Source organism: Leptodactylus fuscus, chromosome 5, assembly GCF_031893055.1.
Source record: "Leptodactylus fuscus isolate aLepFus1 chromosome 5, aLepFus1.hap2, whole genome shotgun sequence".
NCBI lineage: Eukaryota > Metazoa > Chordata > Amphibia > Anura > Leptodactylidae > Leptodactylus > Leptodactylus fuscus.
In genome coordinates, this window is record NC_134269.1 from 143,342,970 (window position 1) to 143,364,425 (window position 21,456).

Consider the following 21,456-nt stretch of genomic DNA (forward strand, 5'->3'; position numbering starts at 1 on the left):
TTCTAAAAAATTCTAGTTACTCTTGATCTATTCGAGTCCATTATAATATACTGTATGCTATGGAATGTCTATTATTATTATTATTATTATTATTATTATTATTATTATTATTATTATTATTATTAATGAGCGAGGAGTATTTGATCAAGTAGGTATTCGATCAAATACTAGAGTATTCAAAATACTTGCACTCGATCGAATACCACTCACTATTCGCAGTAAAGATTCGATTCAGAATCAGCTTTGATTGGCCAAATGCTATACAGTGTATAGCATTCGGCCAATCATTGCTGTTTCTGCAGGATGAGTAAAAGCAAGGTTGAAGGAGTAGGACATGGCGCGGGGAGAATGGTAGACCCGCAGGATAGTACCTTTGAGTAGCAATCCCCAGCATCCCTCCTGCAGAACCAGTGTTGATTGGCTGAATGCTATACAGTGTATAGAATTCAGCCAATAAATGCTGGTTCTTCAGGAGGCTCATCTTTTATGAGGTGGAGTCTAAGATTGGACCACAATGGAGACTGCTCTAATGTTAAATATGCAGTCCATGAGTCCATGAACAACAACCAGCTGCTGCAGAAGGCAGAACTTGGACAGATCAGGCGTCGGTGTTACTCTCTCCTGGGTCCAGACTTCTCGTATGGTCAGAGAAGTTTCCTGCGAGAGGGTGGTGTGGCAGAAGCCATCAGTCACTGGCAGTCGGTGGAGGCGCGGGCTCATCAGAGGAAGCTGGAGAGTAACTTTGTAGCCTTAAATTGGGAAGCGGTGAAATCCGGGCTGGTCACAGCGGCTGAACATCAAGCCTTCCACAACACCCTCAAGATCTGGCGCCCTGTTAATGAAGGAGGGCTGAAACTGCGCAGTCTGCAGTTGCCACAGGACATTACTTACAGTATCAGCACCAGGCCATCCACCCCCATATACGACCTCATTGAGCACAAGTACCAGCGCCTTTGGTTGGAACAACAGTTTGGAGCCAGTGAGGCTCTATGTGTCATGTCTAAGGAGAAGATCCGGCTGCGGAAGGTTCAGGACACTTGCACCTCAGTTCTCCGCAGGTATCAGCTGGCCGATCCTATAGTATTTTACCTTTAAGCAGCAATCCCCAGCATCCCTCCTGCAGAACCAGCGTTGATTGGCTGAATGCTATACAGTGTACTGCATTCGGCCAATCAAGACTGGTTCTGCAGGAGGCTCGTCTTTGACGAGGCGGAGTCTAAGATCGGACCACAATGGAGACTGCATATTTAACATTAGAGCAGTCTTCATTCCGGTCCGATCTTAGACTCCACCTCATCAAAGACGAGCCTCCTGCAGAACTAGGGTTGATTGGCCAAATGCTATACACTGTATAGCATTCAACCAATCAACGCTGGTTCTGCAGGAGAGATGCTGCAATACTATCCTGCAGGTCTATCATTCTCTGCGCGCCGTGTCCTGCTCTGTATGGTTCTTTCTTTGTATGTGGGCCCATACTCCTTCCCCTTTGCTTTTACTCGCCCTAGATAGTTCCCGGTGCTGACTGCCCAATTACCGCACTCTCTTTCGCTCCTCCTCAACACTCTCCTTCTGCTACACGTGGACTTGGTGACTCTCCTTAGTCAAATAGTGGTTTCCCCTGAAACGAGCATTTATTCCCATAGACTATAAAGGGATTCGATATTCGATCGAGTAGTCGAATATTGAGGGGCTACTCGAAACGAATATCGAATCTCGAATATTTCACTACTTGCTCATTTCTAATTATTATTATTATTATTATTATTATTATTATTATTATTATTATTAGTAGTAGTAGTAGTAGTAGTAGTAGTGGTGAAGTACAGTAGTACACTAGTAACATATGGTTTATTTATATATTATGCTTCTAATATGTTCCAATATTATAGATCTAAAATTTGGTCTTTGGTCTTACATAGTCTTACACAGATTTGCATGACCATGTAGTATATCGCACTACATACAGCACCACTATAGCAGTAAGATATTCAATCTCATTGTTAAAAGCATCTTTGCATGGTCTTTTTATTAGAACAAGAAGTCACCCGGTGACACTATCATCTTACATTAAAATCCAGTTAAATAAATTTTAATTATTAAAACTTTAAAACAACAGACTCTTGAAGATTATTACCTTCCCTTTTACTAGTTATTCATTTGAACAGGTTTTATTTTTCCCAATTCCTCAGTATCAAGAACATTTATTTTATTCTTTACCTAAATTGCTATCTGCCCACAAAATTTGAAAACAGCACTTTACGAGCAATGACATCCTAAAGCTCATTATAGAGCGTCTTCTCGGCTTTGAATTAAGCCATCTGTAGCTTAGCAAAACAAAGGATATAAAACACTTTTGGGTATGTGTTAAGGCCATACAGAAATGCATTCTTTCGGTGGCAGGAATAATAACGGAGCTAAAAGAGGTTTTATTGCAGTTGTTTAGTTGATCTATTGCCATTTTGACATTTTTCCAAAATTGATATAAAACTTTTTTCCGCTGCTTACAAGAAGGTGTGATGTTTTCATGTAGCCTACCTTTAATGACTGTCATTGTAATAACAGTCTTAATCTTAGTATATACTATATATAGATTTATAATGACTTTTTTAGGGTACAGTATAATGGAAGTTGGGTGAGCTAAAGTTATCATAAAACTACTGTACTTGTAGTAATGTGGCTTCAAAGGAGAATCCAATGTTACCATACACAGATTCATGCTAGAAAATGTTGTGTATTTCTTGAAATCAGGTGCAGAAACAGGAATCTACTTATACAACCCCCATTGGACATGAGAGTTGTATAAATCTATATGCAGTGAGCTTACATTGGTGGCAGCTACAGGTGAAGAGATTTTTATATATTACTTAAATAGCCCTATTAGCGCACGCAGTTCAGAGCTGTCTTGTACTTTAATTCATGTTGTCAGCCATTTTGAATATAGCCATTTTCTCAGAATTTTTCCTACATTTTAGTTATAATCCATAAACATTATCAGTTTAATCCCCCTTCTGGGAAGGCTTTCTACAAGATTTTAAAATTTATCCGTGAATTTTTGCTCCTTCGTTGAGAAGCGCATTTGTGAGGTTACACATTGATGTTGGACAAGTGGGTCTGGCTCACAGTCTCTTTTCTAGTCACAATGAAGTCCACCATGCTTTATACTATTTTATCTCCATTCCAATCAAATTTTGTGGTTAGTGAAGTGAGGTGTGCATGCGACTGTTTGGCCATAACATTTTGACCCAAGAATCATTACGTTGGCATGTGATTGCTGAAGCCAAGTCACAGGCCTGAGGTACAAGTAAGTACATTTATTTTTAGATACTTGTGTTTTGTCAATGGTTTATTAGTCATAGACAGTAAGCAGCTTTATTATTATTGTCCTCAGATTTCTCTTTTCCTGTGTCAGGGATCTTTTTGGCTGAATCATGACCTGTATTTGCATTCAAATGTCCCTGGATCTCCAGAAATATGTTCACTTGGGCTTTTCTTAGTTTTTTTTTTTCCAGGCAGATTTATGTGTAAAGAAACCAGTTACTTCCAGTAATAGTTGAAATGAGTGTGGAATGAGGCACAGACTACTTTCTATTATACAAGCCACCTGCCTTAGACAGAAAAGTAAAATGTGCTGCAGCCACAATGGGGATGTTAGCAGCATAAAAACTGATAGGACATCATAGAAGAAGACTTATACCACCAGAGAACAGAATACCCAGCAAGGCCCAGCAGATATCTTAACTTTTTATGAAAACTCAGATACCTTTAACCAGTGCAGTAGGGCATAATATAATAGACTAGGTTGCAGGACATGTCTGCCTGAGTTGTGGCAATAGTGTCAGCTAGGGCAATATGTGTGGCAGTATGACAGGGCATAATATTATGGACCAGGCCAAAGAACATGTCTGCCTGAGTGGTAGCAGTGCTGGTAGGAGTGAGTCAGCTGTGGCAATATGTGTGGCATTGCAGCAGGGTATAATATGATGGGCCAGATCACAGGACATGTCTACCTGAGTAGTGGCAGTGGTAATAAGCACTAGGCAACTGTAGTAACATGTTTGGAAGTGCGACAAAGCATAACATGATGGACCAGTCCGCTGGACATGTTTGCCTGAGTGGTGACAGTGGCAACGTGTGGCAGTGCGGCAGGGCTTAATCATCCATCTGTTGCAGTGGATTCCAATAAGTGGCACAGCAGTAAATTCTCCGCAAGTAAATTGGTCAGGTGGAAGTTAAAGTTGCAGATCAGCCAGATGACTTGGTGCAGATTGGATGGAAGAGGAGGAGAAGCAGGTGGTGATGATAATAATGGATGATAATGTAATGTAATGCTGTATGTGTGAAATTGATGTGGCCTTCCTACAAAGATGATTATAAGGACAAAGAATGTGATTGGCTTGCTAAATTGATGCCATTGCTAATTCGACTTTACCAAATAAGCTAGTGACACCGTTTCATCTGACTATGAAGAGACCTACAGTAGGTGCTACACATGTGCCTGCACGCCCACGACTGAATATCTATTTCCAGATCTTGCACCTTGCTAAGTGACTTCAAAAGGAATGGGAAACATCTAGGAAGCTCTTACACTTCTACCTTCTGCTCCATTTACTCCTGCCTTTGATTTTAAAAAAAACACAGCACAATCTGCAACAAAAAAGCTGTGTTTCTGCAATGTGGGGCCTCAGCCTAAGAAAGGACAGCCAGTGAGCATGGAACAAAATTATGTGGGCCCATGATTCGTTGATAGATGTGAAGAAATAAGGCTAGTCTGTCTAAACCAACTTAATGGAAGATCTGCTCTAGCTCAAATTACTAAAAACATTAATGTTGAATATGATTAATGTTGATGGAATCAGTGCAATATTTTAGGCAATTTTCTACTGGAAAACCTTTGACCATTGCTTTCAAGTGGATGTCACTTAAAGAGGACCTTTCATGAGTTGGGGCACATGTGGTTTTATATACTGCTAGAAAGCCGACAGTTTCTATTTTAGTAAAGCTTGTTTAAATCTAAAAAAAGGTTTATTGTGTTTGGTTGCTATCATAGATCCATAAGTACATGAAAGGTCAAAAGGTCAGAGGGCTTATTTTGAAAATAATCAAATTCTCCTTCTTTCATGTTTGAATGTGAACAAGTCTGCAAAATGCACATCAAGATTCAAGCCGAAATTTCCAGTGTTCAGTAAGGAAAAGATTATTAGCAACTCAATGGTTTCAGGTCCGAAAATTTATATTGCTGTTTAAAAGACATTCTGTTGGAAGTTACCCATTAAAGAAAGCCTATATGAATTAAGTATAGTAATAGAAAAATCTATACTAAAATGTTTTTACGTGATTTTGTATCAAAATAATAGGCATAGACATTAATTGTAAGTTTGCATCCTAATTACAAGATTTAAGCCCCTATATAAATTGGATATTCTTTTATGATATAAATTATTGATGACTTTTATTTCTGTACTGAAACACTATTAAGGGCACAAATTCACAGCAGATACTAAACAGAGCTATTGCTGAAAACACTTTTAGGTGAAGAAAAAAGCATGATGGCACTTTCAAAGTGTAAGTCACAGTGCAAGCAAACTAAGCTAGCAAATGTGATTTTCGAAGCTTTCAATACATAATAGGCAAATAGATTGTAAATCACCTGTCTTATATAAATGTTACTAAGCCAAGTTTAAAACATGAATTTCTTCCAGTAAATGCAATGCTGTACTAACCTAGACTTCAGCATACAGTATAATAAGAAAGCATAAATGGACTGAACACTTGTGCACTTAGGGTAGCAAGAATCCTTAACTACTTGAGGAACGGACCAATTTCCCTGATTCAGGACCAGACTAATTGTTTAGTTGTTTTATACATGTAGTTTGGAGGGCTATATTTTTTTTTTCCTTTGGGCTATTAAAAAAAATGTTGCTTTTTTAAATATTTTTTCTCTCTTTTTTTGTAACAGGGAAAATATAAACAAAAAAAGAGACGAGGAAACATATTTGTTTTTTCCCCATGTACCATATGTTTTTTTAAAGAGGACCTTTCACCGATTTGGGCACAGGCAGTTCTATATACTGCTGGAAAGCTGACAGTGCGCTGAATTCAGCGCACTGTCAGCTTTCCCGATCTGTGCCCCGGGTAAAGCGCTATCGGTCCCGGTACCGTAGCGCTTTACAGTCAGAAGGGCGTTTCTGACACTTAGCCAGGGACGCCCTTCTGCCCAGCAGCGCCTATCGTGCTGTGCTGTGGAGCGGGGAGGAACTCCCCCCTCCCCTCCTGATAATACTCGTCTATGGACGAGCTGTGTGAGCAGAGGGAGGGGTCGTTCCTCCCTGCTCACACTGTACAGCGCGATAGGCGCTGCTGGGCAGAAGGGTGTCCCCGGCTAACTGTCAGAAATGCCCTTCTGAGCCCTTCTGACATTAAAGCGCTATGGTACCGGGACCGATAGCGCTTTACCCGGGGCAAAGATCGGGAATTCAGCGCACTGTCAGCTTTCCAGCAGAATAAAGAACTGCCTGTGCCCAATCTGATCAAAGGTCCTCTTTAAGTACTGTTAAAAAACATTTGAAAAGTTTTCCCTCTTTAAAAATAATAATTTCCAATACAGAGCAGTTTCCATATAAAAGGTTTCCTTTATTGACACCATTAAAATGACATCAGCAAGGAAATGAAGCTGCTGTTTATTCTTTGTGTCAGATAGCCTTAGTCTGAGTTCACCATACTAACATGTGCAGTTCTCTTTATAGGGCCACTTCCTGTAGTCACACATATGCATAACTACTCCCCCACATAAATTATCATATTAAAACTATAGAAAAATCATATATGCAATAAACAATATCTAACATATCAGCTGGAGTCACATAACGTCTCTGATATTGATATATATCACATCCTCAGTTTGAGGAGAAACGGATTCCAAGTGATTGAGATCTACATTCATTAATAAGAAATGTGGCTAAAGAAGCTCAAAACTTCTAGGACTGCTGGGAGAGATTCAAGATGACGTTACTTTCCCTTAGAAGCACTCTCCTCTAAGGCTTTAATACTCAGGATATGATGCTATAGTTAATTCCATCAATGATATATGGAGATCTATAACCACCTGTTTATTTCATGTATTTTGTTAATTGTTATGTGTTTGTGGTTCAGGTTAGGGGGGTGTTCACACTTTTGGCCATATCAGCCCTGTGTGGTCCGCAGCGTTTCCATTCTCATTCCCGGAGAAACTGGACAGGGGACAGATTGTCATTTGCCTGGTTTATTATAGCCCATGTACATCTTAGACATCTCCAAATAATACAGTGCTGTTAAGTGAACTTGCAATGTTCTGAGTATAAGCATATTCTTATATTGATTTCTTAAAGTTATATTGTCTACAATACTGGTACCATGACATTGTGCATTTTATGCATATGGTACCAATGAACATTCCATATAATGGGAAGCTAGAAAAAAAATCTGAAACAGGTGGAATTAGAACAAAACTGCAACTGTGCAAATTTCTTGTGTTTTTTTTTTTTTTTTTGCTGTCACTATGTTATTGTATTTCATAATATATTTTATTCAATTTTGATTGAATCTCTCAGAAACAGAGCAAATCAAAGTTGCTATTATTTCACTATTCTACTTTCCTCTGTTATTTCTATTCTTCCTCCTGTCATATTTTTGTTCTTTATCTTATTTTTTACTTACTCTATTTGTGCTCAGAATTAGATAATAGGCTAAAATATTACACATGTTCACTGTAATAGTTATGTGTAATAGCGTTACTACTCATAAATGATACAATGAAACCCACTGTTTTCATTAGTAAGCGTAGGGATTCATTGACCTACCTTAAATCAATACATACAGTATGTGTAACATCTCTGCCTGTTCGGTCCTCTGCGCCACCCTCTGCTCACATGCTGCGGCGCCGGAGGCGTGTGCAGTTTGATAATCTGCTTAAGGTTTTTAGTTGCACTGTGTGAACACGGCTCTAGTCCTTAATTGGATTTGCACCACACCCGTCTTCTGCCAAGGTTGCCTCTGTTCATTAAGTGGTTAATCTGTCTTGCCTGTGATTGACAGATTTTCTTCCTGTCAGGTTCTGGGCGGGTTCTTCCTTCCCTATTTAGTCTTGGCTCACAGTCACACTGGTGCCGGTTATTGCCCTTGCTTTCTGGTATCTCTTGCTGTTATTTACTTGTATGCTAATCCTTGACCTCTGGCTTTCCTACTGACTATTCTCTTGACTCCGATTTGGCACTGCATCGCTCTCTTGTTACCGAACCCTGGCTACCTGACCTCCCTTTGTTGTTGTACGTCTTGTCTGCGTTTTGTGTTTCACGTAGTCAGGGAGGGATTGTCTTCGTGGTTGTCGCCTATTACCTAGGATAGGGTCTGGCAATAGGAAGGGCAAGCGGGGGGCTTCAGTTTAGGGCTCACTGTCCCTTGTGCCCCTCCCTCCAGGGTTCACCAGCAGCTTCTGGGGAATTATCATCTGGCTATTCCCTAACAGTATGTGAAGATTCTTGGAATTGTTCCTCTTTCTTCTAAAATAACACAATGACAACATTGTGTATACAATGGGGAGGAATAATTTCACATAGCAGGTAAAAGAAACAGCATTTTTAAAGCAATGTATTTAGAAAAACTATTGAATTAATATAAGCTAGCAGTTTAGATAGAATCCTTGAGATGAGAATACAACTTTAAATATGCGCCTATCCATGTCTAATGTCTACACTTTAAATTCTCCAATATTCAAGTGTATTTTTAGTTATCTTTTTCTTGCAGATTTCCATGTACAAAAGTGCCATAAAGCTTTACACAGTGTATCACTTGACATTGCCTTATATGACACTTGACAAACCAAAATACACTCTATAGAAAAACAAACTGTATAACAGAAGGATATTACTTAAACATTTTTTTTTTCAAAGGAACCAATCTTACAAATAGAATAGTAATATTCTTTACAACTGCATTATATAATTGAAGCAGAGAATTTAAAGGCCATGTTTTATTCGCTTTGGTAAAGACTATTACAATAGCTTACATCATTATATTGCCTGTTTCCAATCCAGATAATTATGAATACATTCACCTAAGTTATAATTGTTTAACATGTGAGTTAACCCTCAGTGCCCTAACCCCTTCCCGACATCCGCCTTGTGAAAGCTCCCCGACCTGTCATTCTATTGCTGATATTGCAGGCTACGCTAGGAAAAGACCATGTTGGAAACGCCTCATGCTTTTTTCTACAGCATTTTTACATAAAGTCCACAGATATCACAAAGTTTGGCATTCCATACATAACAACACTGTGGCACAGAGTCTTAGCTCAACTTTTTTATCAGGTTTCAATGGCTTTTATTGTCCTCTGTGACAATATAGCCATCAGTTACTGTCCATTTATGTCCGTTATGATAGGTGTCTGTTTTGTTTAGTTTATTTTTTTAAACAGACTCCTTCATAACGGAATCCAACAGTAGTGTGAATCCTTCCTTAGATAGTTGAAACAGCAGAAGTTCAGGCTTTGAGACATTCAGTTTCAGATAAAGCTAAGACATGATATTAGACAGCAGAGAGACAGTCATTGGTGTTCTATATTAGTGCAGAGGTGAGGTCATGGGATGAGGCATATAGTTGGGTGTCTTTCACATAAAGATAGTACCAGAAGCAAAATCTGATTATGAGTTGTTAAACAGGGACTGTGTAGAGAGAGAAGGCATTCCAGAGACTGGACTCTCGACAACACTGCACACGTGAAATGTAATCGACACTTAAGCAACTACCAAGTGATGAAACTGCTGTTTAAACAAATATGCTACAACCAGCTGGCAGATCAATGAGAGCAAGAAAAAAACTACCAATATCCCAACACCATTCTTGCTAGTAGTGTCTAAGGAACCCCCAACATAATCAACAAAGTCCATCACAAAATATGTTGTACTTTGCTTATAGGGAACCCAGGTTGCAATTCAGAACCAGTATCAGAAAAATTGGTGGATCAGACTAGCAAACCTACAATCGACAAGAGTATAAAAAGCAAGCTGGGTCAAAAATATGAGAGCACAGGAGTATCAAAAGTGACAGCAGAAGAATAACTTTGGGATCCAGGGTCACCTCGGGAATAGACAATGAGGCAGCACTCTGTCTCTGTTTCTCAAAGCTCTGACTCTGAAAACCCATCCAGAGTGTGGCTGGTAAGCAATGCAACCTTAAAGCTGTGGGTAGTGCTGATGAGGATGATGGAAATAAATAGGAGGTGCAGAATCACAGATTTTGAGACTCCTAACAACATCCTACTGATATGCTAAAAATTATAATATGAAAATACTTCTTTAATGACTATTTTGTGGCTTAGATACCAGGGGTAGAACTCAGATATAGATTTATTTGAGAGAGGAATACTGTAATCCATGTAAAGGAACATAAAAACCCCTACATTTTAAACGGCAGGAAGAGCGTGTTAGAGAGCTTAAATATTTACTGAATCTATATGGTTTTTGGCTTCAAAGCTCAAATCAATGACTTAGATATTACATTTAGATGACTTAATGTGGGAAAATAGCTTTTTATACCATGAAATGCAATACGTTTTTAATTTTTGGCATTTCAAAGATATGAAGTGCATCAAACAAACTGTAAAGCTACATATGTAAATGTTTCATAAATTATCATGCTGATTGTTCCATATGCTTTAGAGTAGGAAACAAACACAACTGCATTTCTTCTCCCTATATAAATTAAATCTGTCATTCTGTCAACAAGTTGCTGTAGGCTATTGAAACATGCATATGAAATGTATAAGATTGCCCTAAAGTCACTACACAATTGCATTTAATAAATACAGATATGCCTTGTAATTAAACTGGCAACGGCACATTGTAATTTGTTAATTCTTTAAAATAGAAACACTTGCCAGGTTTAATTTAAAGTTAGAGTTTATGGAGAGAAACTAGCTTTCTATATTTGTTATTGTAGCAATATTTCAGAATGAATATTATAAAAGTTGTTATCTTCTATGTTAATATGTTCAATTTGAATACTTACAGAGTTATCATTGTAGAATTCTATCAAACACTGTAAAAATCTAAAGGATATTTGCATTAAATTAAATTAATTAAAGGGTTTTTTTTTCCATTAATAACAATTATCCAATCCATAAGGTAGGAAATAAATGATGTCTCGGGATTTGACCACTAGAAGAGAAAGCTATGATGAAATGCTTCTTGTTAACTTTTTAATTGACCAGCGGTGAACATACATGGTCCACTCCTATGTAATTTTATGAGATGGCCAGGACAGTCAGCTCTGGCATTCTCACAGAAGTAAATGGAGGTGAGCACGCAAACAACCACTCCATTCACATGGAGCACTATGGGCACTAGCAGGAAAAAATGGATTCCAGCAGAAGTTTTTGCAGGAGGATTTTAAGGCAGATTCCATCTCAAAATCCTATTAAGATGTCCGCGTCTCCCTTCCATTCATTTCAATGGGAGTCAATGAAAAAAAAAGAAAAAAAAAAAAACTTTATTAGTGGCTCTGGGACATATTCTTCTGGGTGTTTTGATCCTATAACAACCCCTAAAGGTGAGCAGCCATCTTCCTTCTCTGTGTATAACCCTAATTATCAGTAGTGGTAATGCACTAGGTATCATGCAGGGCTTTTGTCTTTTTTATTCTACAATTAAATAAAAACATCATCCAATTGTCACCCTATAAAAATGATTGGAAAGCAGAAACAAAAAAAATCTGAAGAGGTTTTTGAGGCAATTTTTTCAAAAATAGTTTTAAAAAAATGCTCCATGTGTTATACAAAATACAGCTTCCAAAAACTACCCCAGAAATATCTTGAAAAACCATATAAGGCTATGGTCTCATGTAGCGATCTTCAGCCAAAAAGCAAAAAACCGCAGCGGAAATGCATCAAGGTTTTACCTACTTCGCTTTTCACAGTAAGTCCATAGTTTTCCTCTGCTGATTTTCTGCCCAAATTATATCTATATGGAAAACACCATCATTTCCCTAGATATTATCGACACGCAACGGTTTTTGAAATCGCCCCATGTCTGCTGTGGATATTTTTCTGTATGTCTGAATGGGATTAGCTAGAATCCCATCCACGTTACATGTACTATAAAATCTTAACGCTTCAAAAACTGCTTCAAAAAACTCAGTGGGAATTTACCCTAGCTCATCTCTGTATAATTAACAGGTTCTGACAAGTGTATGCGACATTTATACAAATGTTACTCTAAGATATGTGTAATATGCTGCGAAACATGGGTATTCTGTATGTTACTATGAGCCTTTGGGAGCTCTGATAGAGCTTGTAAAGGCCATTGCTGCAACTTAATTTTAATACAGGTGCAATTACATCTTCTGTCACTTATTACAAATTTATAAGATATTATTATTGTGTGATCTTCTACACACAAATTTAGATTCTACAGGAGAATGTATACTGGGTAAAACAGAGTTTTCTACCAAGAAGATTAAGACAATTGCATAGATTGCACATACAGATATTGCAATGATACTACCAATGAAGATCATTAAATTCAGTTTGAGCTATATTTTCTTTGTAGTGATCTACAACACCTCAAGGATTTTATTTACTTTATAAAGTAAGGTTCAAAGAAAGAAATGGTGGTAACAATGCCGGAGCATGCATTTTTATCAATCTTATGAGATATAACTACAGTTGATCAATAATGATCGACAATTCATAAAGCACCTGCCACTGCATTCCCCCAAGTTGTAAGCTAATCTATACTTACTACTGTACTTTTATTTAAGTATAGATTTAAGTATTAAGAATAAATTAAAGCCAATAAAAACATTGAGACAGGGAAGACAAGCTGGGGTGACAAGAAAGTCCTTCAACTACAGCCAATATCAAAGGGAACTGAGTGGCTTTTACTCAATAAATTTCAGTACAATAGAAGCAATACGCCTTGAACAGCATCCCTTAATAGCGACTGTATTTTAATGGAGAACAAACGCCCTAACATCCCTGGAAAACTAGAGGACCAGTACTTGAATAAAATATTTGGATATCTTTAAAGGGATTCAATCATTAGAATCCTTTTTTGAACTAAGATCACGTCAGAATATCTTTAAGAAAGGCTATTCTTCTTTTACCTTTATTACTCTGATCCATGCTGCCATCATTGTGTTCGTCATATGCAAATGAGTCATCAGAAAGCACAGGGGGCATCCATGCTGTCCGAAGACTCTACAGTGACATATTCGACTGCCTCTTCACCACATTATCAACTGTGTCTTCAGTTAGCAGAGCCGACTGAGCATGCATGTCATTTTAGCCATTTTCCTGTGGCCAAACAGGTGTTGGTGTAAGAGGCCACAGATAAATGGCTGACCGGACATGGGCAGTCGGCTCTTTCAGCTGATGAAGTGACTGATTACACAGTGAAATGGCAGTCAGGAGAAGAAGACAGAGGCATCACTGAAGAGTCTTCGGGCAACCTCCCCTATGCTTTTAGAGCAAAGGGGAATGCCCACTGTGCTTTCTGAAGACTCATTTGCATATGGCAAAAAAAAAATGAAATACCATAATGTTGGCACGGATCAGAATAATAAAGTTAGGAGAAGAATAGCCTTCACAAAGGGTACTTGGACATGGTCTTTAATGATAGAATCTATAGATGAGCGAACAGTGAAATATTCAAGATTCAATATTCAATTCGAGTAGAGCCTCAATATTCAACTACTCGATCGAATATTGAATCCCATTATAGTCTATGGGGGAAAAAAATGCTCATTTCAGGGGAAACCACTATTGGACTAAAGGAGAGTCACCAAGTCCACGAGTAGAAGGAGGAGAGTGTTTAGGAGGCGCGCACAGACCCCATTATAGTCGAAGGGGTTCCGTGCGCTTTAACCGCACAGCGCTTGCAGTTGCGCTGATAAAAAGTCATCTCCCTTGTAACATCAAGCTGCCAGCTCTCCTGACTAGCAAGGACGAGCCTGCTGCAGAACCAGTGTTGATTTGCCACAGGCTCATCCTTGCTAGTCAGGAGAGCTGGCAGCTTGATGCTACGAGGGAGCTGACTTTTTCTCATAGGAATTAATTGACCAGCATTGATTGGCCAGTGTACAGCATTCGGCCAATCAAAGCTGGTCCTGCCGAAGGCTTGTCTGTGAGGAGGCGGAGTCTACAATCGGATCACAATGGAGACTGCTGTGGTCCGATCTTAGACTCCGCCTCCTCACAGACGAACCTCCGGCAGGACCAGTGTTGATTGGCCGAATGCTGTTCACTGGCCAATCAACGCTGGTCAATTCAATCTTATGAGAAAAAGTAAGCTCCTTCGTAACAGCAAGCTGCCAGTTCTCCTGACTAGCAAGGACGAGCTTGCTGCAGAACTAGTGTTGATTTGCCGAATGCTGTACACTGTATAGCATTCGGCCAATCAACGCTGGCTTTGGATCGAATATTTACTGCGAATAGCAACAGTAGTATCCGATCGAATACAAATATTTTGAATACCATAGTATTTGATCGAATACCTACTTGATCAAATACTACTCGCTCATCTCTAATAGAATCCCTTTAATGACCCAAACGGGGTAAATTGTATCAAATGTTGTTTTCTAGTTCTGTACAACTGTTCAACTAAATGTTATTGAGAGAAAATTGACAAATGGATGGGGATTCCTTTGTAGTCCCAGTCTAGGCCTGGTAAGTATCAAAAAAAGCCTCCGTTGTGTTAAAAAAAAAAAAAAAAACAGTCTATGAAGTCACCTTAACTTACTGCTAAAAGGGCTACTTTTCAATAAACAGTGGGTAGATTCTATTGTAAAGTATTGGGAAATCTCTGAATAACTTTATAATCTTAGTGTAGACTGACTAAAGGTGAATCTATTGAATTAATAACTTCAAGGATGAAAACTCAAAATACATCAAGCCGATCAAAATGTACAATAAGAGTACTGGTACACTGTCCCCGAATCTCTGGTTTGCAGCATGGAATAGAATCAAACCAGCCAAAAAAGCAGCAGCACTATTGATCTCCGTGAAGCTGAGCAGTTTCACTGAAGCTATGGTTTCTTGAGAAATGTTCGTGACACATTAAAGTAAATTATTTCAGTTAGAAATCAAATGGTTTCACTGTATAAAATTTTGGTGCTTTCTAAGATTGAAACCTCCTCTCTATTCAATGGATGAAAGTTTAGAGTTTCTTTCCAATAAGTTACTTACAGTGAATGGAAAAACCCTCCTTCCATTTTTTTATGTCATTAATCATTATGGTTTACATTGGATTGGTAAGATGGCATGATTTGTCTAAAAAATTATTAAAAATTTAATGACCATATAATGAAAAAAAGCCTGATTTTATGTATGTAAAAACATACCGAGCCGTTTTAGGAAAGCGAGTCTGCACCTCCTATCCTATCTGTTTTCTGTAGCCAGGATACTAGGTGGCACAAGTGTACCTATTCAACCTACTGTACTATTCTTTATTTAAAGCTGAAGCTAGCTGGCGCTGGTGAGCTCTACACTGAGATCATATATGCAGCCTTTGCGGTAGTTTTTATAGGCATTTTTAACCAATGCTAAAACTGGAACGGTTTTGAGGAAAGACTGATAAATCTTTTCTCTTTTGTACCTTCTAGTGTGTTTGTTTTAAAACTTCTTGAAGAACCACTGCCCGTACTAACTCTGGACATCCTTTCGATTGCCAAAATTTCCTGACATCAGCTAGCTTGAGCTCAATCATAAGTAAGGGTACATTCACACAGAGTAAACACGTGCCCATTTTGGTGTATTTTTACACATGTAAAAAAAAGCGAAGCGTTTTTTGGCGCGTTTTGTGGTGCGTTTTTTTTATACGTGTAAAATAACAGAAAATGCGACAAAATGCTTAAAAAAAAAACAGTTCGCGCCAAAAAACGCATCAAAAATGCCTTGCCTATTTTTACACGTGTAAGAATACACACCAAAATGAGCTCGCATTTACTCTGTGTGAATGGACCCTAATGGTGTTTTGTAATGAGTGTGGCTATTGGAATTCTCCATTCTAAGCAAGGCCCAGATACAATGCAAAAAGTATAATATAAAAAATACATAAAATGATAGATACATGTTTTTTTTTACATTTGATGTTGAAATCATTAAGAACATAAAACATAAAAATAAAAAAAATTAACTGAAGAACAAACATATGTAAAATAATTACTATTACTATGGGGAGTATGAAGTCGGCAATAACATCACCAGTAAGAACAATATAATTGATACTTCCTAACCAACTGCAGTTTACATACAGATGTATCTACCCACAATAAATAAGGATGAAAATTATTTATTTTTATTTTTTTAAACAGTAAATTTTATTTAGCTACAAAGAGTATAGTACAATACAGTAAATGTTACATTTGATTAAATCAGCTCAAAGGGAAATTTTGAGTTGTTATACAAGGAATGGATAGGGGAGAGGGAAGGAAAATGAATATTAGGCCTAAAAAGTGCAGTTACATACATAAACCAGAGGTATGACACTAAGCAAAGTGTGTGGGAGCTGACAGATCATACCATACGGTTTGTAAGTCTAGTATAACTTGTAGATAGATCAGGAAAAAAGGCACTCTACTACTTATTTATGTATTATGTTTTAAAGCAAAACATTTTTCATACATGCAACGTTGGGAAACCATATCAATTAACTGACAAATTTAGTAGACATAAGACTATGGCACAACAGTTGTTTCACTGCATGTGGGAAATCATCAATCCCCAACACTTTGTAATGCACTTCACTGAGGTTAGCACATGCTGAAGAAAGGCCCAATGCCATAGTTCTGAAGAGAACTTTTGAGAAAGGTCCAATAGCCATTAAAGTAAATGAATTTCTCTAGGAGGTCTCCTCCTCCCCCAAAAACAAATTATAGAATGACCCCAGAGTATAATTGGAGGAGGCATAGAGGAGATGAAAAAAAAATATATATACTCCCCTTCACTTCCCAGTGCCTGATGATCTCTCTTGGTCTCCTGGTGACATCATGCGTCTAATGTCGGTGTTTCTGTGTCACCTCTGAGGACCAATCACATCACCATGACTTCACTGAGGAGATCAAGAGAGATCATCTGACATTGTGAAGAGGACCAAAAGAAGTGAGAGCTGGTTAGTATAATTTTTTTTCCACCTCCCCTGGGCCTCTACGTATTATACTCTGGGGTCTGAAGAGACCAAAGAGTATAATAATTTCACTTCCGGTTCTATCTGAACAAGTTTGGACCAAAACAAAGCATCATTTTGTCCAAACTTGAGACAAAACAAATTTTCATAGGTTTACCCATCTCTACTTCATAGCAACATGCAGTATTACCTAAACATAGATACTTAGACTTAATATTGCCTTGCAGCATTATAGCTTTACTATAGTCAGCCAGAACCCAATAGGAGAGGTAATTACATACAAAATCATTAAAGGAACTGGGCGGAATGACCCGGGGTTGGGGACCTGTTCCAGTCTCATGACCTGGAGTCACAACCAAGTCGAAACCACTAGGTCTAGCTTGTAGAAACTACTGGAGGAAGTCAAGTAAATTTAACTTCCTGAACAACCCCTTTATGTGTAATTTATTTGAGCTGAAAAACAGTAGGCTTCTAACATGCTGGGATACTCTCTTTTATTAAAATATACGTTTTGCTAAAATCTTTAAATTCTATGGTCCATGTTGTTATGAGAATAACCAAGTCATTGTCATTAGTATGAATTATATTGTAGGGTCTAGAATTTCACAAATTCACACATTTTTGTGGATGACTTAGAAAATTGGCTACAGGATATTATGAACATATCCCTATATCATTTCATACTGTATTCCAAATCTGATACACTTCTCTTAGAATGTTACCTGAATTGAATTAAACCTTGGCTATTGTACAAAATAAGTGGACGTGAATGGATCACTATTTGGAGTTACCAATATATAATTGATCAGAACCTTTTAAACGTAATGCTTGGCATTTAGAAAATCATAATGATGCACAGTATGAACCGAGACAAATAATCAATGCTAACAAGAAGCGGATAACTTCATAAGAAGGAAGAAATCCTGACTTGACTGTATTTTTAATAGTGTTTTTTCTCCATGATAATATACTGTAAAGTCTTGCTTTTCTTAATTTACTTAGCCCTTAGGCATAATCAGTAAAGATAATAAAGTAACTTAATGCAAACCAAAACAAAGAGAAAAGATTAAGGAATGTCCTTGCATTTAAGACATCATTAAAAGGAAATCAATTTTAGCCGTTTTATTTCTGTAACTTTATACATATTTTACCTATTTTTCTCAGGAAACAATCATAATATTTATAGTTCTTTTTATTCAACATTTGTGATATTTTATTAACTGTTGCTGTTATCATAGAAAAATTACTGGGAAAATAACTATTCAACCTACTTAAAGTACACACACTGATAGTTCACAAGTAGACATTAAAATAGATCTTTGCCACAGATGAAGGAGTGAAAACACAGAGTCCGTTACACTTGAACTCAAAGAGCCCAGCGATGATGGTAGGCTGTAAGGCCTGCCTTCTGACAGTGCAGGGATATTAGTGCCGAAACGAACGGCACCGATATCTCTGGCACTGGGGAGCATACTGGCAAGCTGACAGTGTGCAGAATTTCTAGCGGTACATAAAGCCACCAGTAACATAAAAATATCCTCTTTAAAGAGAACATGTCACCACGCCATTACAGGACTTTACCAAGTTAAAAATATTCATGACTCATCCTAAGGATAATTTTAGCCACTGCACATAAAATGGAGTTGTCCTCTTCCTGCTCCATTCTCTGTGTATCAGTTACTGAAAACAGAGGATTAGAGATGAGCGAGTAGTATTCGATCGAGTAGGTATTACGGTACTACGGTATCCGAAATACTCATACTCGATCGAGTACCACTCGCTATTCGAATGGAAAAATTCAATGCAGAACCAGCATTGATTGGCTGAATGCCATACAGTCGGCCAATCAACGCTGGTTCTTCTCCTACCTTTATAAATCTTCTCCATGTAGCATCCCCGTGGCGTCTTACGGCTCTGAATTCACTCTGCCAGGCATTGGGCCTAGGCAGAGCTGACTGCGCATGCCCGCGCTACAAGAAAATGGCCGCTTTGACTGTAAGAGGCCATTTTCTTGTAGTGTGGGCATGCGCAGTCGGCTCTGCCCAGGCCCGATGCCTGGCAGAGTGAATTCAGAGCCGGAAGATGCCGTGGGGACGCTGTACGGAGAAGACTTCTCGGAAAATCCAGCCCAACCCTCACTCGTGGACTTGGTAAGTTCAATTTGATGAAAGCATTTTTCCCCATAGAGTATAATAGGATTCGATATTTGATTAGAGTAGCCGAATATTGAGGAGCTACTCGAAACGAATATCGAATATCGAGTATTTAACTACTCGCTCATCTCTACAGATGATCAATGGCAGTATAAGGTGTTGGAATCCCACTGATCTGATATTTATTTAACTAAAAATCTATGAACAAACATATGTATAGTGACACAAATATGAAACAACTGTACACTGAAATATATTTAAAAAATTTGTTAAGAACGGTTCTTCATGTTATCAGCATTGTTAACCATTCACTATGCACAAGTAATGTCGACACTCCATCTACTCTAGTTTCTAGAGTAGTCAGTGTTTGCCTCTGCTGTTCCCATCCATACATTGCGAATAAGTAATATATTTTAGTACCCAGATTTTACAGACTGTGACAACCACAGCTACCACCAATAACAAGGACTCATTCAGTAATAGCCAACTGCACTTTCTAATCATTCAGCAATCTCCCCTCATTTTCATCCATGTTAACATGCTATGTTTCAGCCATTTTGTGAAATATTCTCTTTTACCTGTATATCTTACTGCATTAATTCATGATCTATCACTCTCTAAATTTCACCACATCCTTTGATGAATAAATTCTGCAGAACACAGTTTAGGTTAAAGGAGAATAAGTCAGTAAACTTGCTTGTTGTAAGACAATGTGTTGTAACTACAGAGCAGTCCCCACCATCCTTGTTAAATCACTAACCCAATCCATGATACAACACAGATCACTAGAACACTTCTTAGACCAGTTTTACAAGTTTCCTCCAAGCTAGAAGTCAATCAAGAGGAAGACCAAGGAATTTCTTCAGTTATTACATTACGTATATTACGTATCTGTTATTGTACAATTTAATACACTATTAATAGTCTTTTTATTATTTTACATGACATACTCTCATGAACAAAAGGTTTACTATTATAAGGCATTGATTTCTACAGGCCAAAGGCATAAGACAACATGAGCCAATGATTCATTTACAACATTATTCTAAGAGCAAAACTATCATGAACAGTTAAAGACAATAAAATGAACATAATATTTTGACAGTAACATCCTGAAAGACATTAATATGACATTAGTATTTATGACACTAATATTTACATTACATATTTGCAATGTTCATATATAATTAGTTTCATCCAGATAAAAACAGTATACTGTAGATCAGTCTTTCTCAAGCTGTGGTGCATGTACCCCAAGACATTCTCTCCGCTGGTACAGGAGGTATGTGGCATGGTGTTACGGTCAGCAGGGTTTATTTAAAAAAAACTAAATAAACAAAACCCTGTGGAGCCCTACTGGACTCTGAATTGCTGAACACCCTAGTGTGAATTCGGTATGGCAGTTAGTGTCACTGCCAGCTAACTAAACTAACCAGGTGTGCTCTGTTAAAATCACTGAGACCTGTACAGCTTCAGAGCAGCCGCTACAATAAACAAAACAGTCTAGCCAGAACTCCTGGACTAGACAGAGACCAACTAAACACTGTGTTCCACAGTTCCACCCAACCCACAAGGCAGCTTACTGCCAAACCAACCTTCAGTGTGAATACTGACTTAGGGCTAAAGCTAGCTAAGGCTAAATGAAATTATTCGCCACATAAGGCAGCATGGGTGTTTATGGCAGACTGCAAGTGCATTAGTACTGTAATGGAGAGAGAGAACTGAGAAGGCTCTATATGCTGTCCAACAAATAGGGTGCAAACACATATTATCCTTTTTAGGGACAGATATAGTGCCTGTGCAGCATGGGGAGCTGAAGGAGAAGGGGCTGCTGAATTCACTTATCCGATATCGGTTTAATTAAATGGGTACAGTAGTAGAGCTGTGTTAGGACTGTGCGGCAACTGCGGCCGAGGGGTCGGGTCGCAGCCCGTCTCTCTGCGGTAGCGTATTGCCACCTGTCACTTCCCCCTTGTGCTGGCAGTCAGGTTTAGCAAGGGTTAAACCCTCTTGCAGCCGGAGGGTGTGGTCAGGCTGTGACTGACAGTCGTGTCGACCAATCACCTCCGCCTTGGGCAGCTGGCTTGGCCGAAAGTGGACCGCCCTTTCCCTTTATAAAGAGGGAGGTTCCTCAGCCCGCTGCCCTAATG

General features: G+C 38.4%; 2 protein-coding genes across 2 annotated transcripts in view; one reads left to right on the forward strand and one right to left on the reverse strand.

Annotated features, from left to right (window-relative positions):
- TRHDE (thyrotropin releasing hormone degrading enzyme) overlaps nt 1-21,456 on the reverse strand; it is a 498,184-nt gene that overhangs the window by 382,974 nt on the left and 93,754 nt on the right. The window lies entirely within an intron of this gene.
- On the forward strand, nt 487-1,095 carry LOC142203044 (cilia- and flagella-associated protein 77-like). The gene has a single exon (XM_075273476.1). It carries the CDS (start codon nt 487-489, stop codon nt 1,093-1,095), a length of 609 nt encoding a protein of 202 aa, XP_075129577.1.